Source organism: Gracilinanus agilis, chromosome 2 (assembly GCF_016433145.1).
Source record: "Gracilinanus agilis isolate LMUSP501 chromosome 2, AgileGrace, whole genome shotgun sequence".
NCBI classification, from domain to species: domain Eukaryota; kingdom Metazoa; phylum Chordata; class Mammalia; order Didelphimorphia; family Didelphidae; genus Gracilinanus; species Gracilinanus agilis.
The window spans coordinates 310449795-310468762 of NC_058131.1; the positions used below are offsets into that span (position 1 = coordinate 310449795).

General features: G+C 38.4%; 1 protein-coding gene across 1 annotated transcript in view; it reads right to left on the minus strand.

Annotated features, from left to right (window-relative positions):
* RHPN2 (rhophilin Rho GTPase binding protein 2) overlaps window positions 1–6446 on the minus strand; it is a 74994-nt gene extending 68548 nt beyond the window's left edge. The window contains exon 1 of the mRNA XM_044664185.1: window positions 6342–6446. Within this exon, the coding sequence (XP_044520120.1) occupies window positions 6342–6446 (105 nt within the window). The remainder of the gene's footprint in view (window positions 1–6341) is intronic.
* Window positions 6447–18968: the final 12522 nt, after the last annotated feature.

Genomic DNA, 18968 nt, shown 5'->3' on the forward strand with positions numbered 1-18968 from the left:
GATTCCTAGTACAGTATAGTATTTGATGAATTGAATTGTGACCTATTTTTAAAAATCTTTTTTAAAAGATGAAAGGGGGGGTACAGCTGGGTGGCTCCGTGGATTAGTAGTTAAGGGGGTAACTGGATGGCTTAGTTGAAAGAGACAGGCCTAGAGATGGGAGGTCCTACGTTCAAATCTGGCCTCAGACACTTCCTAGCTGTGACCCTGGGCAAGTAACTTGACCTCCATTGCCTAGCCCAGGGGTTGGCAATCTTTTGGGCCGTGAGAGCCGTACAGTGCTCATAGTGTGCGCTCCTGTAACAGCGCCTGAAAAAAAAAATTGACTTTATGGCTCCTGCAGAAAGAGCCATATGTTACCAACCCCTGGCCTAGCCCTTACCACTCTTCTGCTTTGGAACCAATACACACTATTGATTCTAAGATGGAAGGTAAGAGTTTTAAAAAAAAAGGGTCAAAGTGAATGGTCTTTGAGGTCCCTTCAACCTTTGATTCTTTGATCTTATAGCCTATGAATTTCAATTGGCATAGAATATCTGAGTTGAAAGCTGCCTTAAAGATCATAGTCTAACTTTTTTTCATGTCAGAGATGGGGAAATTGAACCTCATCAAAGAGATTTGTCTTGGGGCACATATCTTATTAGTGGCAGAGTCAGAATGGGCCTTCTAACTCCCAGTCCAGGGTTCTTTCTACTATACTATGCTACTCTAATACTTTCATAGGATTTAAAATTTCAAGGAAACTTAGGCATCATTTGGTCCAATTCTGTCATTTTATCAGATGAGAAAACCAAGATACAGAAAGAATAAGAGACCTATGTAAGATCATACAAGTTCGAAATAGCCAAAATAAGATTTAGGCCTCATTCTCATATGCCTAGCTTATTTTATATTTGCTTTATATCAAGGGACTGTGTAATATAGTGGATAGAGGGCTACCCTTGATATCAGAAAGATCCTGGATTCATGTCCCATCCCTGGCACATTCTGGATGTGTGATCCAAAGGGTAAATCACTTAACCTCCCAGTGCTCTGGGCAAATCTCTAAGTTTCAAAGAAAACACCAAACTATACTAGTAGAGGAAATTTCCTCAGCCAAGAGTTCCTTATATCAATGAAATCAAAGTTCCAGTCCCTAAACCTATCTTTCATTTTGGAATATATCCCTTCCCTTTCCTGCCCAGGGAGCCATCCCTTATTACAAAGATTTTTTAAAAAGAGAGAGAAAACAAAGAATTTCAACATATAAATCATGTCTAACAATATAAGCAATTTTCCACATTCAGAGCAACCACTTACAAATGGGCAAGGGAGTTGCTTAGGGCTTTAAAAAATTACTTTGGCACTTTTGTATTAGATGAATTGGAGAAGGGGAGACTAAAAGCAGTGAGATTAATTTAATTTTTTAAATTTATGTTCAAAGGGTTTAATAAAATTTATGAAAATTACACTAAGAAAAGGGAAAAACTCACATATATATGCATATATACACATTTGTTGTGGGGAGAAAGAGCAGAGAATATTATGTTTCAGATGTGATACAGAATTAAAGAAAAGTTTGGGCCAAAGGTCAGAGGTGAGGAATAGGAGAATAGCCTCAATAGAATAAGGAATGCCTAAGAACAGTGTCATATTAACTACTGATGTAGTCACAAGGAAAAAGTGGTTACTAACAAAGTGCTAGAAGTTCTGCTGTTTCAGGTCAAGAGATAATATTTCCTAAGGAGAAAGATCAGAATTAGGGTAATAATCCTGTGAGTGCAGAGAAAATTTATGCTAAGAAATGTTATTGGGGCATCTAGGTGACTCAATGGATAGAGCTTCAGGCCTAGAGACTGGTTTCAAACATTTCCCAGCTATATGACTCTTTGCAAGTCACTTAACCCCAATTGTCTAGCCCTTACCACTCTTCTATCTTGGAACTGATACTGTCCATGCTAAGACAGAAGGTAAGGTTAAAAAAAGAAAGAAAGAAAAAGGAAGAAATGTTATGGAAGTAGAATTGACAGAACTTTGTTGTTGTTTGGTCATTTTTCAGTTGTGTCTGACCCTTCATGACCCCATTTGGAGTTTTCTTGACAAAAATATTGGAGTGGTCTGCCATTTCCTTCTCTAGCTCATTTTACAGATGAGGAACTGAGACAAACAGGGTTAAGTGCCTTGCACAGAGTCACATAGCTAGTAAGTGTCTGAGACAAGATTTGAATTTAGGAAGAGGAGTCTTCCAGCTTTCAGGACCTGCACTTCATCAGCTGTCCATGACAACTAGACAACCGATTAGGTGGCAGTTGGGAGAGAGACAGAGAGATGATAGAGATAAAGAAACAGAGACAGGATCAGTCAGGGATCCCCAAAGTTGTGAACATAAGTTATGAGGAAGATAGTGGTGGTACCCTAAACAGTGACAGGAAAATTTAGATAAGTGGAAGAGTTAGAGGGTAAGATGTTTTGAGAATGCTGATTTCCCAAAAGTAGAGATATTTAACAGCCAGTGGTGATCTGAAATCCAGTTCTAAAAAGAGATTAGAGTTGGATATATAAATTTGAGATTTATCTGCAAGGAAGTGAGAATGAAATCCTTGGGGGTAGGTGAGATTACCAAGGAAGAGATTATAGAGAAAAGAGTCCAAGATTGAGCCTTATAAGATATCTGCTTAGCAGGCAGGAGATGGATGCTATACCAATAAAACAGACTGAGAAAGAATAGTCAGACAGGCAGGGAGATCAATAATTTAGAACTGGAAAAAACCTTGAGATTATGAAATCTAACCTCCTCATTTAGAGGAGAGAACCAAAGAATCCCTAAGGTCATACAGGTTAAATGGCCCAGCTGAATTTGATCTTAGGATCACAGTATAATAAAGCTAAATCTAGAAAGGACTTCAGAGGCCATTTAGTCTAACTCCCTTATTTTCCATATGTACAGAAGATGAGGGCTAAGGAGGTTAACGTGAACACAGTTCCTCTGATCTAAGTCAATGTTCTTTACTCCACCATGCTAGTCCTCTGACACCAGATCAAGAACTCTTTCTATCTTGCCTCTCAACTAGAAGAGAGCAATATCCCAGAAATCAAAGAAAAACAGAATATATCCAGGAGGGGGGAAGGGGGAGGTGACTGCAGAGTGTCAAAAGCTTTTTAGAAGTCAGAGAAGGAAGATTGAAACTACTTCACTGAATTTAGTCAGTTAAGTGGTAACTGATGACCTCTTACCTACCCTCTTTTGGATTTTTTTGCTTTTTGTTTAAGTCCATACCTGTTATTTCATTTATGTAGGGAACTTTTTTTTTTTTACCCTTTGTACTTCAGTGTATTGTCTCATAGGTGGAAGAGTGGTAAGGGTGGGCAATGGGGGTCAAATGACTTGCCCAGGGTCACACAGCTGGGAAGTGGCTAAGGCCGGGTTTGAACCTAGGACCTCCTGTCTCTAGGCCTGACTCTCACTCCACTGAGCTACCCAGCTGCCCCCTGTAGGGAACTTTTAGTATGAAAACTACCTTCATAGATACAGTTCAGAAATTGACCTACTACATAAAGAACTTGGAGTTTTCTGGCGAAAATACTAGTGGTTTGCCACTTCCTTCTCCAGATCACTTTACAGATGAAGAAACTGAGGCAAACAGGGTTAAATGATTGCCTGGGGTCACACGGCTAATAGGTAACTGAGGCCAGATTCAGATCTCCCTTATCTCCAGGCCCAGCACTCTATCCACTGACCCACCTAACTACCCCTACCCAGGTTCACACAGCTTGTATGTGTGTGAATATACATATATATACATATACACACATATACAAATGATTATATATACATATATGTATGCACACAAATGCACACAGAGGCAAGACTTAGAACCATATCTTCCTGTCTCCACAGCCAGTCTTCTCTCATACACCCACTTACTCACATGCACATGATTACATAAATATATACATAAAAGCATGCAAACATGTATATGCATACATATATGTGATTATATAGGCATGTATGTATAAATGCACACAAGTACACACAGGAGGCAAGGCTGGGAACTACATCTTCCCACCTCCACAACCAGTCTTCTCTCAAATACACATATATACATGTATCCATATTACATGTGATGATATATACATATATGCATATAAGTACATATATACAATAGGCTACTAAACCCAAACAGAAAGTAGTAAAGTTCTGAATTAGGGTAGTAGTCCTGTGAGTGTGGAGAAAATTTGATATAAAAAATGTTATGGAAGTAGAATTGACAGTACTTTTTCAGTCGTTTTTCAGTCATCTTCTTGTCTCCACAGCCAGACTTCCCTCCACTATTTTAACTCTTCCTCTCTGAGATGTTATTACAAACTTGTTTTTTTTTTAAGTCCAAAGATAGGGACCATAAAGGAATAGGAGGAGGTTTAGATAATTAGACTTTGAATAGTTGAGAGATGATTGTACTCTGAGAAACAAAGTTTCACTTCCCTATTTCCAATTATACACTCTACCCAGAAAGCTGTAAAAAATAATAACCACTCAACCAACCTAGTCATCACTGGCAAAGTTCCCAAAGAGGTATTTTTGGAATCACCTGAGAAGAGTTGAAATAGTAGGATGTGTCATCATAATACTTTATCATTTCTACCCAACATCATCCATTCCCAGAACCAAATTATCTTGGAAGAATGATCAAAATAGAAAAGGGCCTCTAAAACTCTTTACTATGTTACCATGGATCTTTCCCACTGTGGTATGATCTGCCTACTTAAACTTGTTTGGATATTGCATCATCCAAATCTCTATTGCCTAATCATTATCTCTCTTTGCATAGGCAAGACTTCTCCCAGCTTTCTAAGTTGCCTGGAAGTACCATGCACCCCTGTAAGTACATGATAAATATGAATGGTGTAGTTGGCAAAATTTTGTTTAATTCAGAATTGTCTTATAGTTCTCCAGAAAACATGATTGGTAGTTCTGGTCCATTCCACAGCCCTCTACATGAATAATTGCTTATGCACAACTACTGAAAGGCAAATGAAAGTAGTATTCATATAAGTTGTAGAGATGGAGAAAAGTGACTGCCTTTACTACCCACATTGAAACCTGACATTTGATACATGGGTTCAAAGTCTCCCAGAGCCCCGAATTTCCCTAATGCTGTATTTTCATAAAATCATAGAATGATTCCATTTTAGAGCTGGAATTGTTCTTAGAAATCATCTGGGCTAGGCTCCTCATTCTGCAGTTAGGGAAATTGAAGCCTTGATAGCTTAAGTGACTTGCCACAAATTACACAGTGGTTTTCCCTAACTTAAATCTGTCTTAAATCCATTTTACCAACTCCAAAAGCATATCCCAAAGTGAGAAGTCCTGAAACAAACTGCTTTACTAGGGTTTTATAAATAAAAATAATAATTTTTCTAACAAGTATAAAATGCATTTGCAAATTGACATTTCACCACTAACTTTGGAGGAAAGTTATTTTATATGCTATATGCTATAGTATATTTGAGACCACAGTCTATTCCCCACCCCCACCCCTTTACAAGGAATACATTATCTGGTCAAAATAACTGTTTCAAATACATACTGAGGAAAATGAAATTTTGATACAAATGTCAAATGAAAATTTCATATTAATTTATACTTTGCCAACTCACTTCTTCGGGGCTAGGGAAAGTAGGTTTCCATCTGAACTTATCTAACTTAAAAGAGACACCTGCTGAAACTGGTGGTGTGGGAAATCACCAATGAGCTCCCAAGGTTAGAATACTACAGGTAACTTGACCTATTGGAAGAGTTGCTCCCTTCTTCAAACTGTAAACCACCACTATTGTCCTGTCCTTAGCGACTAAAATCTAGCCAACTCCTCAAATCTCAGTGCTCTATCAAGCTGCCTCCAGAATCACCCCATTTCATCGTTCTCACATCGACTCTCCGCTTAAGCAGTTCCTTCAACATGGGGTTTAAACTCCAGAAAAAGTGCCTGCTGCAGCCCATCCCTATTCCTCACGACCTCATGGGGTCCACATGTCTCCAAGGAAGGCCAGGAAGAGAGTGGAAAGCAAAGGGAGAGAAAGGAAGGGACTCCTCTCCAGAAAAAACCAAGTAGACCTCCCAGTTCAGACAGGCTAAATCTCCATCGTCCATTTCCTCGCCATGACCCGGGAGATTAGAGGGCGCTGAGCAGCTTTGGGGGCCTGAAGGAAGGGGCGCCGAGGCTTTCCTGGGAGTGGTACGCGCTGCACCTGCCTGGGACGTGGCACCACCAGAGCCTAAGTACGAGCCCAAGTAGGAGCCCAACTCACCTAAAGTCGTCACAACTCCCCTCCACCCCATCCCAGATTCGCCGTTTTTCCCACACCTCTGCTCCCCTATCCCAAATCTCAGAGCTGCCCACCTTTCGGAAATAGCATTCTCCCTCCTCCTCTAAGGGTCTGCGGGCCGGGGGCGGCAAGGTGTCCGTCATGTTGGGAGCTGGCCTGGGAAAGGCAGGGGTTCTTCAGATAGATCCAGCCGCGGCGCAGCGTCCTAGCAGAGTGCGGGACTGGCTGGCAGGCTGGGCTGGCGACTCGATCCCTGACCCCTCCCCCTCCCCCTACTGGTAAAGGAGGGAGGCTGAGCTCACTCCTCCACCCTCCCTCTCTTCTCCTCCTCCTCCTGTTTGTATCCCCCGGAGCCCTGGAAACCCTGAGCCAGGGGTGGTGCAGCTCTAGGAAAGAAGACTAGCTGACCTGGAGGGAAAGATTAGTCCTGGAAAGGCCTGTGATCACCCCGAAAAATCCAGGGTTCCTACCGACCCTGAGCTCAGCCTGTAAGTGTGGTGTTGGGGCAGCCTTCCTTCAATCATATTCAGGCTTTCACTGAATACAAGCCTCCTCTAGGCCAGCTATGTGCCCCCCCTCCCCCCCCCCCGCCACCCCAGTGCCTTTACACAAGGCTTTGAGATCCCCACTGAGCCACCCTGGTCCATAGAGGAGGATCCTAAAACAGAAGGAACTTTTGTCCTGGAAACTTAGAGCAGCTTATGCTTAGGGAAGAAAACGAATTTGGTCCTTATTTCTGACCACAGGGAACAAAAGGGATATCAACCGTAACCGTGTAGTATAGGCAGGTGCAGTGGAAAGCTACTTGGGCTGGTAGCCAGAAACTGGAGTTCTACTCTCGGTTTTGCGAACTCCGCGAGCAAGTCAGTCTCTCAGCTAACTTAGCTGCTTCATCTATAAAACGAGAGAAGTGCTAAGAGGGAATTGGACCATGTTTAATATCCTTTCCAAAAGAAATAAAGAGGAGAGATCTAAAACTGGAATAAGTTGGGTAAGCGTGGAAAGCTTCCAGGAGGAAACTTTAATTACAGGGGAACAGCTAATCCCTAAGATAGCCCATACAATGCCGATCAAGCAAGGCTAAAACCTCAAAAGTTCTAGAGCCAAAAGCAGAATTGTAGAAGTGGGCAATAAAAATACGATAGGGAGGGGGTAGGGGATTCCAAAGTAGCTACTGTTCCGTACCAACCGACCCCTTTATAGACTACTCCTCCCCCCAACAAAACAAATCTAGCATCCCAAACCCATCCTCAAATAGAAATTCCTGCCTTTGGAGATTGCTCTCGGTGCCTCTGCCTCAAACATCCCTTTATTGGGGGGGGAGGGGTAGTCACTGACTAGGTCCCACGGTCCTTCCAAGTCAGGGTATTAAAAGAAAAAAATCCTGAAGTAATCGAGACTCGTGCCCCTCTTAATTTCACAGGCAACAACAGATTCGGCTCTCCAGAAGTCTCTCTGGGGAGTGGGGGATGGGAATAGAGCCTGCTACCCCTCCCCCAGCCAAGCCCAACTGTTCTCCCCTCCCCCTATCGCGCTAGGGAGACTCAACAGACACCTGAGAGAGAGGCACTGCGCCTGCGCAAATTCCCTCTGTCTCCCCCTCCCTCTCAGTCCAATGATCTTCAATTCTACACCCCGCTCTCCGCGATAGGATACACCTGAGGGCGAGGCTCTGCGTGTGCACAGCAACCTTGGGACAAAAGATGGCTGGCGCGGCTGGGTGGCCAGAGGTGGGACTAGGGTCTTCTCTGTTTGCTGCTTTCGCAGAGGGCGGAAATCAGTATTGTCTGTGAGCCCACCCGGGCTTTGGTGGAAAGGTCATCTAATCAACTTTAGGCTCGACTCAGTCCCGCCTGGAGCCTCCCGACTTCGTGTTCATACCTAGTCCGCTTTCCCAGCTCAAAGGGCAACCCATGTTTAAAAAGTTGGACCTAAAGCGTCCTCCGCCTCCACCATAACTCCCGCTGCCCTTACACCAGGGTCTCAGCAGCCCATGAACGCTTCCAGGTTTTGCGGTAGAGTTAAAAGAGTCAATTACTGTACTCCCCCCCCACACGTCTTTTTTTTTTTTTTTTTTTTGAGGGGTCCCAAAGAGCCACTATTTTACAAATTGCATTACAAATGACCGCTTTACTATATCCCTGGAGAGGGATTTTGATTTGGGAGAGGAGAGTTGGGCGAAGTTGGGTGGGTAGGATAGAACTGCAATCAGAAATGAGCATTGATACTTTTTTTTAAATGCACAGAAGAAAATTCAGACGGGGAGATAAAAAGCTGGGCAATATTGGTATCGACGTGTTAAATTTAATATATACTTTTTAAAGAAAAATATGTAATCGAGATTTACTGTTTAATATACAATCTTTTTCTGTTCTTTGAACAATTAAGTAGTTGTTGATGTTAAGTTTATGATTTTTTAAAATGACTAAAATTCTGGTAGAGACAGTGACCTTCCTGTTCCTCCATCAAAACACTCTCCCTCCTTCTGTATATTTTCACTGGCTGTCCCCCGTGCTTGGAATTCTCTTCCACCATCCCCCTCACCTTTGACTCCTGGCATACTTAAAGACTCGGCTAAAATCCCACCTTCTGCAAGAAGTTTTTCCAGATCCCTCCAATGTTAAGTATCTTCTCTCTGAAATTATCTCTGATTTGCTCTTTATATATCTTGTTTGTACTTAGTTGTTAGCATGTTACCATACAAATATGAGTTTCTTAAGGACGGGCTCTTTTTTTACTTACTTTGTATCCCCAGAGTTTAGGGCAATGCCTGATACACATATTGTAAGTGCTTCTTATGTGCTTATTGACTTGTTGAATTGGAGATTTTCAGGGCTCCATCTGTCTGAGAGCTTAAGGTCTACTTTTATCATCTTTGTCTTAGATGAGCTCACATTTTAATGAGGGAGAAAACATGCAACTATATACATATATATATATATATGTATAGTGTAAATGAAAGGTAATCTCAAAGGGAAGGCTCTAGCAGAGTAAGTGTTGGCATGGGAAGAGGGAGGATTTGACCTGAGGAGACCAGAGAAGCCAGGAAGTTGGAGTGAGGAGGGGAGAGTATTACAGGCAAATGGGACAGCCAGTGGAAAAATAATGTAGTCATGAGATGGAGGCTAGTGTCACTGAATAACAAAGTATAATTCCAAAGAGGCTTTAAGATCTCTGGTATAGAGTTAGAGGATGTCATTTTTACTCTAAGCAAACAATTTACACACTAGGCTTCAGTTGCTTCAAATATAAATAGGTTGGATCAAAAGGTCTCTAAATTAACTCAAAATCTTATATATTCCAGTACAGGTTAGATTACGGATTGGGCCCTTATCCTTTCCTCCCTATAAATTTACTGCTCCTGTGGTATGAAAAGATTTGGAATCAAGAATTCTGGGGTTTTAGTCTTCCTATATGACTGAGTAATATAACAACCTCTCTGGTCCTCAATTTACTCATGTAAAGGGGATTGGATTAAACCAGTGGTTCCCAAACTTTTTTGGCCTACTGCCCCCTTTCCAGAAAAAATATTACTTAGCCCCCTGGAAATTATTTTTTTTAATTTTAATAGCAATTAATAGAAAAGATAAATGCACCTGTGGCCATCACTGCTCCCCCTGGAACACTGCAGCACCCACTAGGGGGCGGTGGCACCCACTTTGGGAATTACTGGATTAAACTATAAGCCTTTCTAACTACATCTTATGGTTCTGTAATTCCTATCTAAAAGATACTTATCCTTCATTTAAGTTCTAACTCCTCATCTCCAAAGTCCTAACCCTAAAATTACCACTATGTCTCCTCAGAACCAAGAGAAAGTATTTTAGAATACCAAACCCAAGAACCTTGAATAGTGTCCCTAGAACTTCACTCCCATCTGAACTAGTCAAAGGAGGAAAGAATACATATGTAGACAGTTGGGTATAGATATACATTTTACTCAACAGGGATATAAGAGAAGAAAGATTTAGAAAGATGGTAGATTAAAGGAGAGATTCATCTTTTTTTTCTTTATTTTTAAAAAATTATTTAATTTTTTCCCATGGTTACATGATTCTTGTTGTCTTTCTCCTCTCTTCCCTCTCCCCTCCCAGAGCTGACAAGCAATTTCACTGGGTTATACATATATTATCACTCAAATCCTATTTCCATATTATTCATCTTTGTAATAGAGGAATCACTTAAAACCCAAAGCCCAAATCATATACCAAGGAGGGATTGGTTTTAAAGAAAAGCAAACAAATGAAATTACCTTCTAAAGGTTATGCAAAACAAATTTTAGCTCCTGGAGTTCCAAAGAATGGCAATCTGAGGAGAGCCCACCCACTGAGGAATGGATGAACAAGTTATAGCGTATAAATATGATGGAATACTGTTGTGCTAAAATAAATGATGACAAGAAATTTAAGAGGAACATGGGAAGAATAATATGAACTGATAAAGGATGAACAGAATCAGGAAAACAATTTATATGATGACAACACTATTGTAAAAACAAACAACTTTGAAAAATGCAGGCATTCTGATTAGTGTAATAAGTAAATAATAGCTGGTGTACTGATAACCAAATTATTATTAATTAACTGTTATAATCAAACTTAAGCTGCTATTGATACAGCTAAAGCTGATATGTTGAACTGTTATAAGTAATCCAAAGCTTGTATGGACAAAGCTGTTATAACTATTCTTGATAATAATAATAATAATAATATGGTAATGGCCAGTTATAGTTAGCTAAAGCTGTCAGGGTCAAGCTGTTTTCAGGGTAGTGGATTGACGGCCGGATGCAGTCTAATACAGCTTGAATTTAACTTATTCTATAATTCTATGCTAGAGACAGAGTAAAGTAAAAATAAAGAAAAAGAAAGCAAGCAAAACATCTTGCAAAATGCAACACATATTAAATACAGATATTTATAGTTACAGAACAACATATTTATAATTATACTCTTACAGAAAAAACCCTAAAGATAATAATTAAAATTTACCATACAATACTATGAAAAACTCTTGCAAGAACATTATATACAAAAATATACATAATATTAGCAATTCCAAATCATGATTCCAGAATAATGCTATCCACCTCTTGATAGAGAACTAAAGAATTCAAAGTGCAGAAAGAGACATTTTAAAAAATATAACCAATGAAGAAATTAGTTTTGCCTAATTATACATGTTGGCAACAGGGCTTTTCCTTTTCTTTTGTTCTTAATGGAGGTGGGGGAGGGAGAGAAGACAGGCCTTTGCTGACTGAAATTATTATTTTTAAAACCCATATCTTCTGTATTGATTCTAAGGCAGAAGAGCGGTAAGGGCTAGGCAATGGGGATTAAGTGACTTGCCCAGGGTCACACATCTGGGAAGTGTCTGAGGTCAAATTTGAGCCCAAACTTCTAGTCTCTAGGTCTGGCTCTCAATCCACTGAGCTACCCAGTTGCCCACTGAGAAAATAGTTTTTTTTAAACATTTATTAATATTCATTTTTAACATGGTTACATGATTCATGCTCCTACTTTCCCCTTCACCCCCTGCACTTCCCCCCCACCCATGGCCGATGCACATTTGAGAAAATATTTTTTAAAGAAATTACTTTGCATTATAAAATTCAGATTTTGTGTTGCTTGAAAGCAGTAACTTTTTTTTTGTCATTTTTGTTGTATCCCTAGCTCTTAGGACAGTTCCTAGCACATAGTCACTTAAATGCTTATTAATTTGACTTACAAAGTCACAGATTTGGATCTAAAATGGACTGGATGCCATATACCTCTTAATTTTACAAGGAAACAGGGGGTTGGGGGGAAGTAAAAATAACAACTTGGGATCACAGATGTAGTGCTAGTAAAGACTGTCCTAGTGTTCAGCCTGGTTCTGATTTCCCAAATTAGGGTGGCACACCAGATAATGTAAAAGCAGGAGGTACTGTTTTATTGCAAGCTCGAGCTTAGTTCCCACAATGGAACATTTGAATGAGGGCCCTAGCTGGCGTATATAGTTTGAGTAGGAACTTGGGGGCTGGGTGTTTGTTGTTTTTTATTCAGCAGATGCTATTTTGAGGGTCCTCCTCTCATTTATTCATCAGATGTTACTGGTTGGGGTCTTCCTGTCATTTAACAGATGTTACTGGTTGGGGGATTTCCTGTCATTGAGTAGGTGCTGCTATTTTTATCAGCTCTTATGCCCAGGCTTAACACTAGGCACTCAGTATAATACTCTCACTTTTGACAGATGGGGAAACATGTCTAGAATGGTTAGGGGTCCTATCCAAGGTCACAAAAGTGGTAAATTGCTGAGATGAAATTCAAACCCAAGATCTTAACAATCGAATATAACACCCTTTGTTCTATGCTGAATTCCCACTTGCATAGGTTCTTACTTTGCATGTACTTTGTATTTACTCAACTGTGTGCTTACTCCACCAGTGGAATATAGGCTTCTTAAGGGATGGAGATGTTTCCTTTTGGTCTTTGTATCCCCAATGCCTAGCACTCATTAAAAGTTTAAAAGAATTATTAAATTGAATTAACACCTTTCTTTTTGGTCTGTGAGCAGGTAGGTAGTGGGTAGATAGAGCTAGACTTGGAATCAGAAAGTCTTGAGTTTAAAGAGATCAGAAAATATTCAAGTTCAGAAAGAACTTAAGTTCAAACTTGGAGTCCCTTAGCTGTGTGACTCTGGGGAGATTACTTCATTTCTCTGGGTCTCAGTTTCCTCATCTATAAAATGAGGATAACAATATAACAAATAATCTTACAAGGCTGTTGTTAGGCCCAAATGAAATGACAGATATAAAGTGCTTTGCAAATCTTAAGGCACTACTATTATTATTATCTGGGAATTTAATACCATCTACATAGATGAAAAGAACAAAAGTGAAAGGATATTTCTTCTTTTTTTTTAAAAAATTTTTAAACCCTTATATCTTTATATATATATATATATATGTATATATATATATATATATATCCTTCTGTATTAACTTTTTTTATTTGTTATAGGGCTAGGCAATGGGGGTTAAGTGACTTGCCCAGGGTCACACAGCTGGGAAGTGTCTGAGGCCGGATTTGAACCTAGGACCTCCTGTCTCTAGGCCTGGCTCTCAATCCACTGAGCCATCCAGCTGCCCCCAAGGATATTTCTTCTTAATGAATACAAAACTCATTTCTTATTCTTTCAGAGGCAAGCTTCCTGTCCATACTGAATAGTTAAGACCATGAAATCAGTTTCTGTAGGCACTAGTAGTAACTTTAGGTCAATAGCTCTTAACTTTTTTTTAATGTTATAGTGAAGCTTTTGACCCCTTCTCAGAATAATGTTTTTAAATGCATAAAATAAAATACATAGGATTGTAAAGAAAACTATTTTTTAAAAAAGGGAATAGTTCCTTTGGGTTGCCCAGACCACCAGCCTTGCTTCCAGCTTTGGGACCCAAAACATCACTGAGAGAAGTAATTACCATCAACAATGCCAGCAGCTGATTGACTTCCACCACCTGGCATGTAAGCTGAAAAGCCATGGGGGTGGCAATACCCCTCACTAGTCCTGCTTCCAGCTTAGCACAAAAGATACCATCCCAGCAAGAATTTATCCTTGGGAAGATATGACTTGGCAACTTTTTGTGGGTGCTGCAACCACAGCTCCTGAAGTTTTCAGAAAAAAAAAGTTCTTGCCATTGAACTTTTGAACTATATCAAATGGCTCAACATCAGAAACTAATATAATTTTATCAGTGGAAATTAACAGTAAAGAAGATTACTATCTGTTTTGCCACTGTAGCCTAAGGACTATGGTACCTTTCCATATGATTTGCAGCTGTTTTGTTATTTTGTTATATGATTTGTTATCTTCCCTCCCACATTAGTGTGAGTTCCTTGAGATCAATTAATCAATAAATTAGTAAACAATTATTAAGTGCCTACAACGTATAGGGCACTGTGCTAAGTATTTGAAGATACAAAAGAGGCAAAAATCAATCCTTGCCCTCAAGAAGCTTACAATCTAATGGGGAGACAACATGGAAACAAATATATGCAATACAAGTTATATACAAGCTAAATAAGAGACTATTAAGTGAGGGAAGGCTTCCTGTAAAAGGTGGAATTTTATATCTATAGGGATTCTTTTTGTGGTAGTAAACAGGAGGAAACAAAGAATGTTAATCAATTAGGGAATGGCTGGGAATGGCAAGACAAGTTGTATCACATGATTGTGATGGAGTACTACTGTGCTATAAAAAATAACAAGGTAGTTGGTTTCAGAGAAACATGGCAAGACCTATATGAACTGATACAAAGTAAAGTGAGAAGAGCCAAAACAGTAACAGCAATGTTGTAATGATGATGAACTATGAAAGACTTGGCTACTCAGATCAATATAATGATCCATGACAGTTTCAAAGGACTAATGATAAAAACTTGCTAAAATCTCTAGAGAGAGAAGTGATGAATTCTGAGTACAAACTGAAATATAATTTTCTCACTTTATTTTTCTTGCTTTAAAAAAAATCTGGCTTTTTTTTTTTTACTTCTGCAATTAAACAAAAAATGGCTTCCTGGTTTCGTGCTTAGCAAGTGGCAGCCAGTATGGAGGAGACCATCTTGGTCTGAAATTTAGGATCAAATCTTATCTAAGTGAATAAGACTGAAATCTCTCTCTCTTTTTATTAATAAACATCTATAACTCTGGTGAGACCCACTTTTATTTATTACAGAAATTAGGCCTTTAAGGTAAGATAGGTTGGGGTAGGCTTGCTGCCTAGCATGATTTCTCCAGAAAACACAATTTAAATTTAAACACAACTTAAATCTACCAAGAAAAATATACCAAATGGTAGGGACCAAAAGGATTTAGAAATATAAACTCCAAGATAATGTTTCTACTGTTCTCCATTGCCTCTGTCATGATACAGACACAAAAAAATCCAATAACAACAACAATAATAACGACAACAAAAAAGAACAATAACAACAATAATAATGACAACGATGATAAAAATGATAATAATGACAACAATAACGACAACAAAAACAATAGATAATAAGAAATGACAACAATATTGATAATAATGACAGTGATAACTAATACTTTGATGTTAAAAATAATTATAACAATAAGGATAAAAACAAGGATAACAATAACAACAACTATAATGATAACAATACACTGATAACAGCATTACCAACAATAACGATAACAAAAATAACGATAACAACAAAAACCAACAATAAAAATCTGGCCGATATAGAAATGTTTTGCATGATTTCACATATTTAATTGATATCATATTGCTTGCCTTCTCAAAGGTTGGGAAAGGGGTGGGGAAGGAAGAGAATTTGGAATTCAAAATGTAAAAAGAAAAGAATGTTAAAAATTAATGTTTTTAAAAGGTGGGGTTTTATTTGGGATTCAAAGGAAGCCAATAAAGCAGAAAGAAATAAGGAAAGAAAGTGTTCCAGGTGTGGGAAAAAGCCAGAGATAATGCCTGAAGCTAAGAGAAGGAGATGGAGTATCTTGTTCTTGAAAGATCGAAGTGCCAGGGACTGTCTTACTTTTGTATTTCTATTTCTGTTTCTTTCATTACTTTATGAAAGCACTTAATAAATATTTTTTCATTCATTCATTCATTCCTTTATTACTCCAAACCACATTGATTTCTGCCTTCTCTGAACTCCAATAATAACTACCACAACAATAACTTACATTTATAGTTTTTAGGTTTGCAAAATCCTTTAGGTTCATAATAATTGGTTTGATTCTCACAACTCTGTGAGGTAGATAATACAGGTATCATTAACCATATTTTAAAGATGAGGAACCTGAGGCTCAGAGAGATTAAATGCTACTTTGTAGTGCCTTTTGGGCTCTAGACCCAAAGTGTGGGCAAAAGTACTCAAGGAGCAAAAACTCCCTCCAGTAATTCAGTTTTGCAACTCATCAGTAATTTATACTCCTGAAGAACAGTACTTACATTCTACCTCATGAAATTTCTAACTTAACACTGTCTTGTCTTATTTTCTTGTGTTAGTCTTTGCTTCCAAGTGTAACAGAAACTTTAACAAGAGAATTGTCTCTGTGTGCCCATCTTGTCTCCTGAGAATGAATAGTGTTTGGTTTGTGTTAGGTACTGTTTTAAATTCAAAGTTCTACACCTCTCTCCCTTTCTTTGCAGAGTGGGGGACTATGGATGTGAAATTTTAAATTTAAGGCAGATTTTTTGTTAGTTGATTAGGTGTCCTTGTCTTTTATTCTTTATGTAATAAGCTAACCAGGCCCCTTCTGCTAGAAGGCCAGGTATGTTAGGTTATTTATTACCCTCAGGGTTCTCTGGTACCCCTAAGAGAGTTTGGGGAATTTCTAGACTCTAAGGAAATAACTCCAGTCTCCACCAATGGTGTTCCCTCAATTGTAGGGGGTATAGGTCTATTGTACCCAGCTTTCATATAGGCACTAACAGACGGATTAGCTTTTACACAGAAAAATTTATTTCAGAAGATATAATCACAAATTTAAAAAAACTTACTCCTTCAAAATATGGGATGCATAGTTCTCTGGCCACCTTGCACCACCCTTTCTCAGGGGAGGGAGGGGGATTTTTAGGTTCATAGCTTTGCTCAGCTTTCATAGTCCCAGTTCCAAATCCAAAAGACTCTTTGGGCTCTAGTCTAGGCATCCTGGCTTCTGAGGACTTTCATGCTAAGGCTGGCTGACTGTTACACCCCACCTGCAATCCTGGCTTTAAGGTTACTGCTCAAACTCCAGTCAGTTAGAATTACCTTCAGTCCTGGAACCTGAGAAGGACAAACAATATAGAATAGAAACAACCATTGGACTAATTTCTCCTAGGTAGGGTAAAAGAGAGGTAAGTAGGAAAAGAAACATGCTTCCTCTTTTACCTGTTATAAAGGTCAAATGGTTCAGTCTTGCCAGTTTTAAAGACAAAGATAGCCAATCAAAGGAAGATACCTTCATGCATGGGACAGAAGATACAGTGGGCTCCACAGGCAAAATGACATGCCCGTGTTAGAACTGGATGTACCTGGAGAAGCCCACCTTACATTTATTTTAAAGTATGACTCTATAGGAAGAAGAGGGGGGATATGTTTTTAAAATACAAGTTATATAAGATATCAATATATCAATTTATTAATGATATCAATAAAAAATTTAGAATTAAAGGCTAAAATCAGGAATAGGAAAATGTTCTCCTACTGTCAGGGAAACGATGTGGTATCAAGTACCAGAATAAATACTTACTGATAATGAATTTTATGAAACTGCTTATTCAGTTATATAATTATGTTCCAATATGCTAAATTATATTAGGATTTGAAAAATTAAGTTGGCCTGAAGTTGCTTTTGACTCTTTATAAAATATCCAGAAATTCTCTGCTAAACTCATGTATAATCTAGCAGTCTGGTTAACTTTTTATTTGTATGACCAATTAGAGTTAAAACATATGAAAAACATTTGCTTGTATTATGATACAACCAGCACTTACTGCTGGGTATCCCTTATTTCTTAAGAACCAAACAATAATGATCTACTTTTTCCAAGAAGCTATACTTTGACAGTAGAAAATGGAACAGAACTTGTAAAAGCATAAGGCATTATAATGAAGTAGAAAGCTAAAATCAGGATTCTTGGATTCAAATGCTATCTACTATCTGTATGACTTTAGACAACTCAGTTAACTTTTTTGAGATTCAGTTTCTTCAATTATACTTGATGATCTCTAACATATCTCCAGCTCTACATGGATAATCCTATAATTTGAAAGATGCTGACCTCCATGAATGAAAGAAAAGTTGTTGATTTTTTTTAACTGAAAGGAAAATATTTTCTCAGCAGTTGTCAAGTTTCAAAATTTAATGAAAATCTGATTTGGGTTTATTATAAGAACAAAAAAAATTAAGTTTTGAAATAATCACTTCTTTAAAATTTCCTTTTGAAGATTATCTAAAGGTTTGTGAATAAACAAATTTAATGTTCTAGTAGTAGAAAAAACAAAAGAAAATGAAGTAAATGTCAAAACCTAAACTAGTCACCTTGTACCACATTCTTTTAAAGTGCAAACACCAGGGAAGAAAACATAAAGAACTCCCTCCCTCTCCTGCCTTCATTCCTTGGAATGGTATTGTCAAAGAAGGGATAAGCATCTTTTCTGCTGAGTTGTCTCTTTTTACATGAAACTGGTGCCCACGCACTTCGTCATAAAATTTTAAGCATGAAGGAGGGCTGTTGTCCTAAGAAATAGGTTATAGTGTCTTAATATGCCATAATCCATAAAATGGTTATTTTAGAATTCATATGTGGGTTCAAAACCTTTCTTATTGAATAAGAAAAAATAATCTTAAATGGCAATTTCCAGTTCAGCCAATACCTGTGATTTATATAAACTACTTAGTGCCATCTGAAAAAAACATCTAAGCTTAAAGGCAGTGGAGGAAGTGGTTTACATAATCTAGTAAACAATAGGATCCATTTAATTCAGCAAATATTTGTTTTGTGTGGATCCATCACTAGTTTAGGGTTTGAGAGGCATATAAAGTTTAGATCAGACATAATCCTTGCTTTTACAGACCTTATAATCTAGAAGATGCAATAATTATAATATAAAATTACTAAATGCCAGAACTTGACAGCATCAGAGGAAATATTTTTCCTT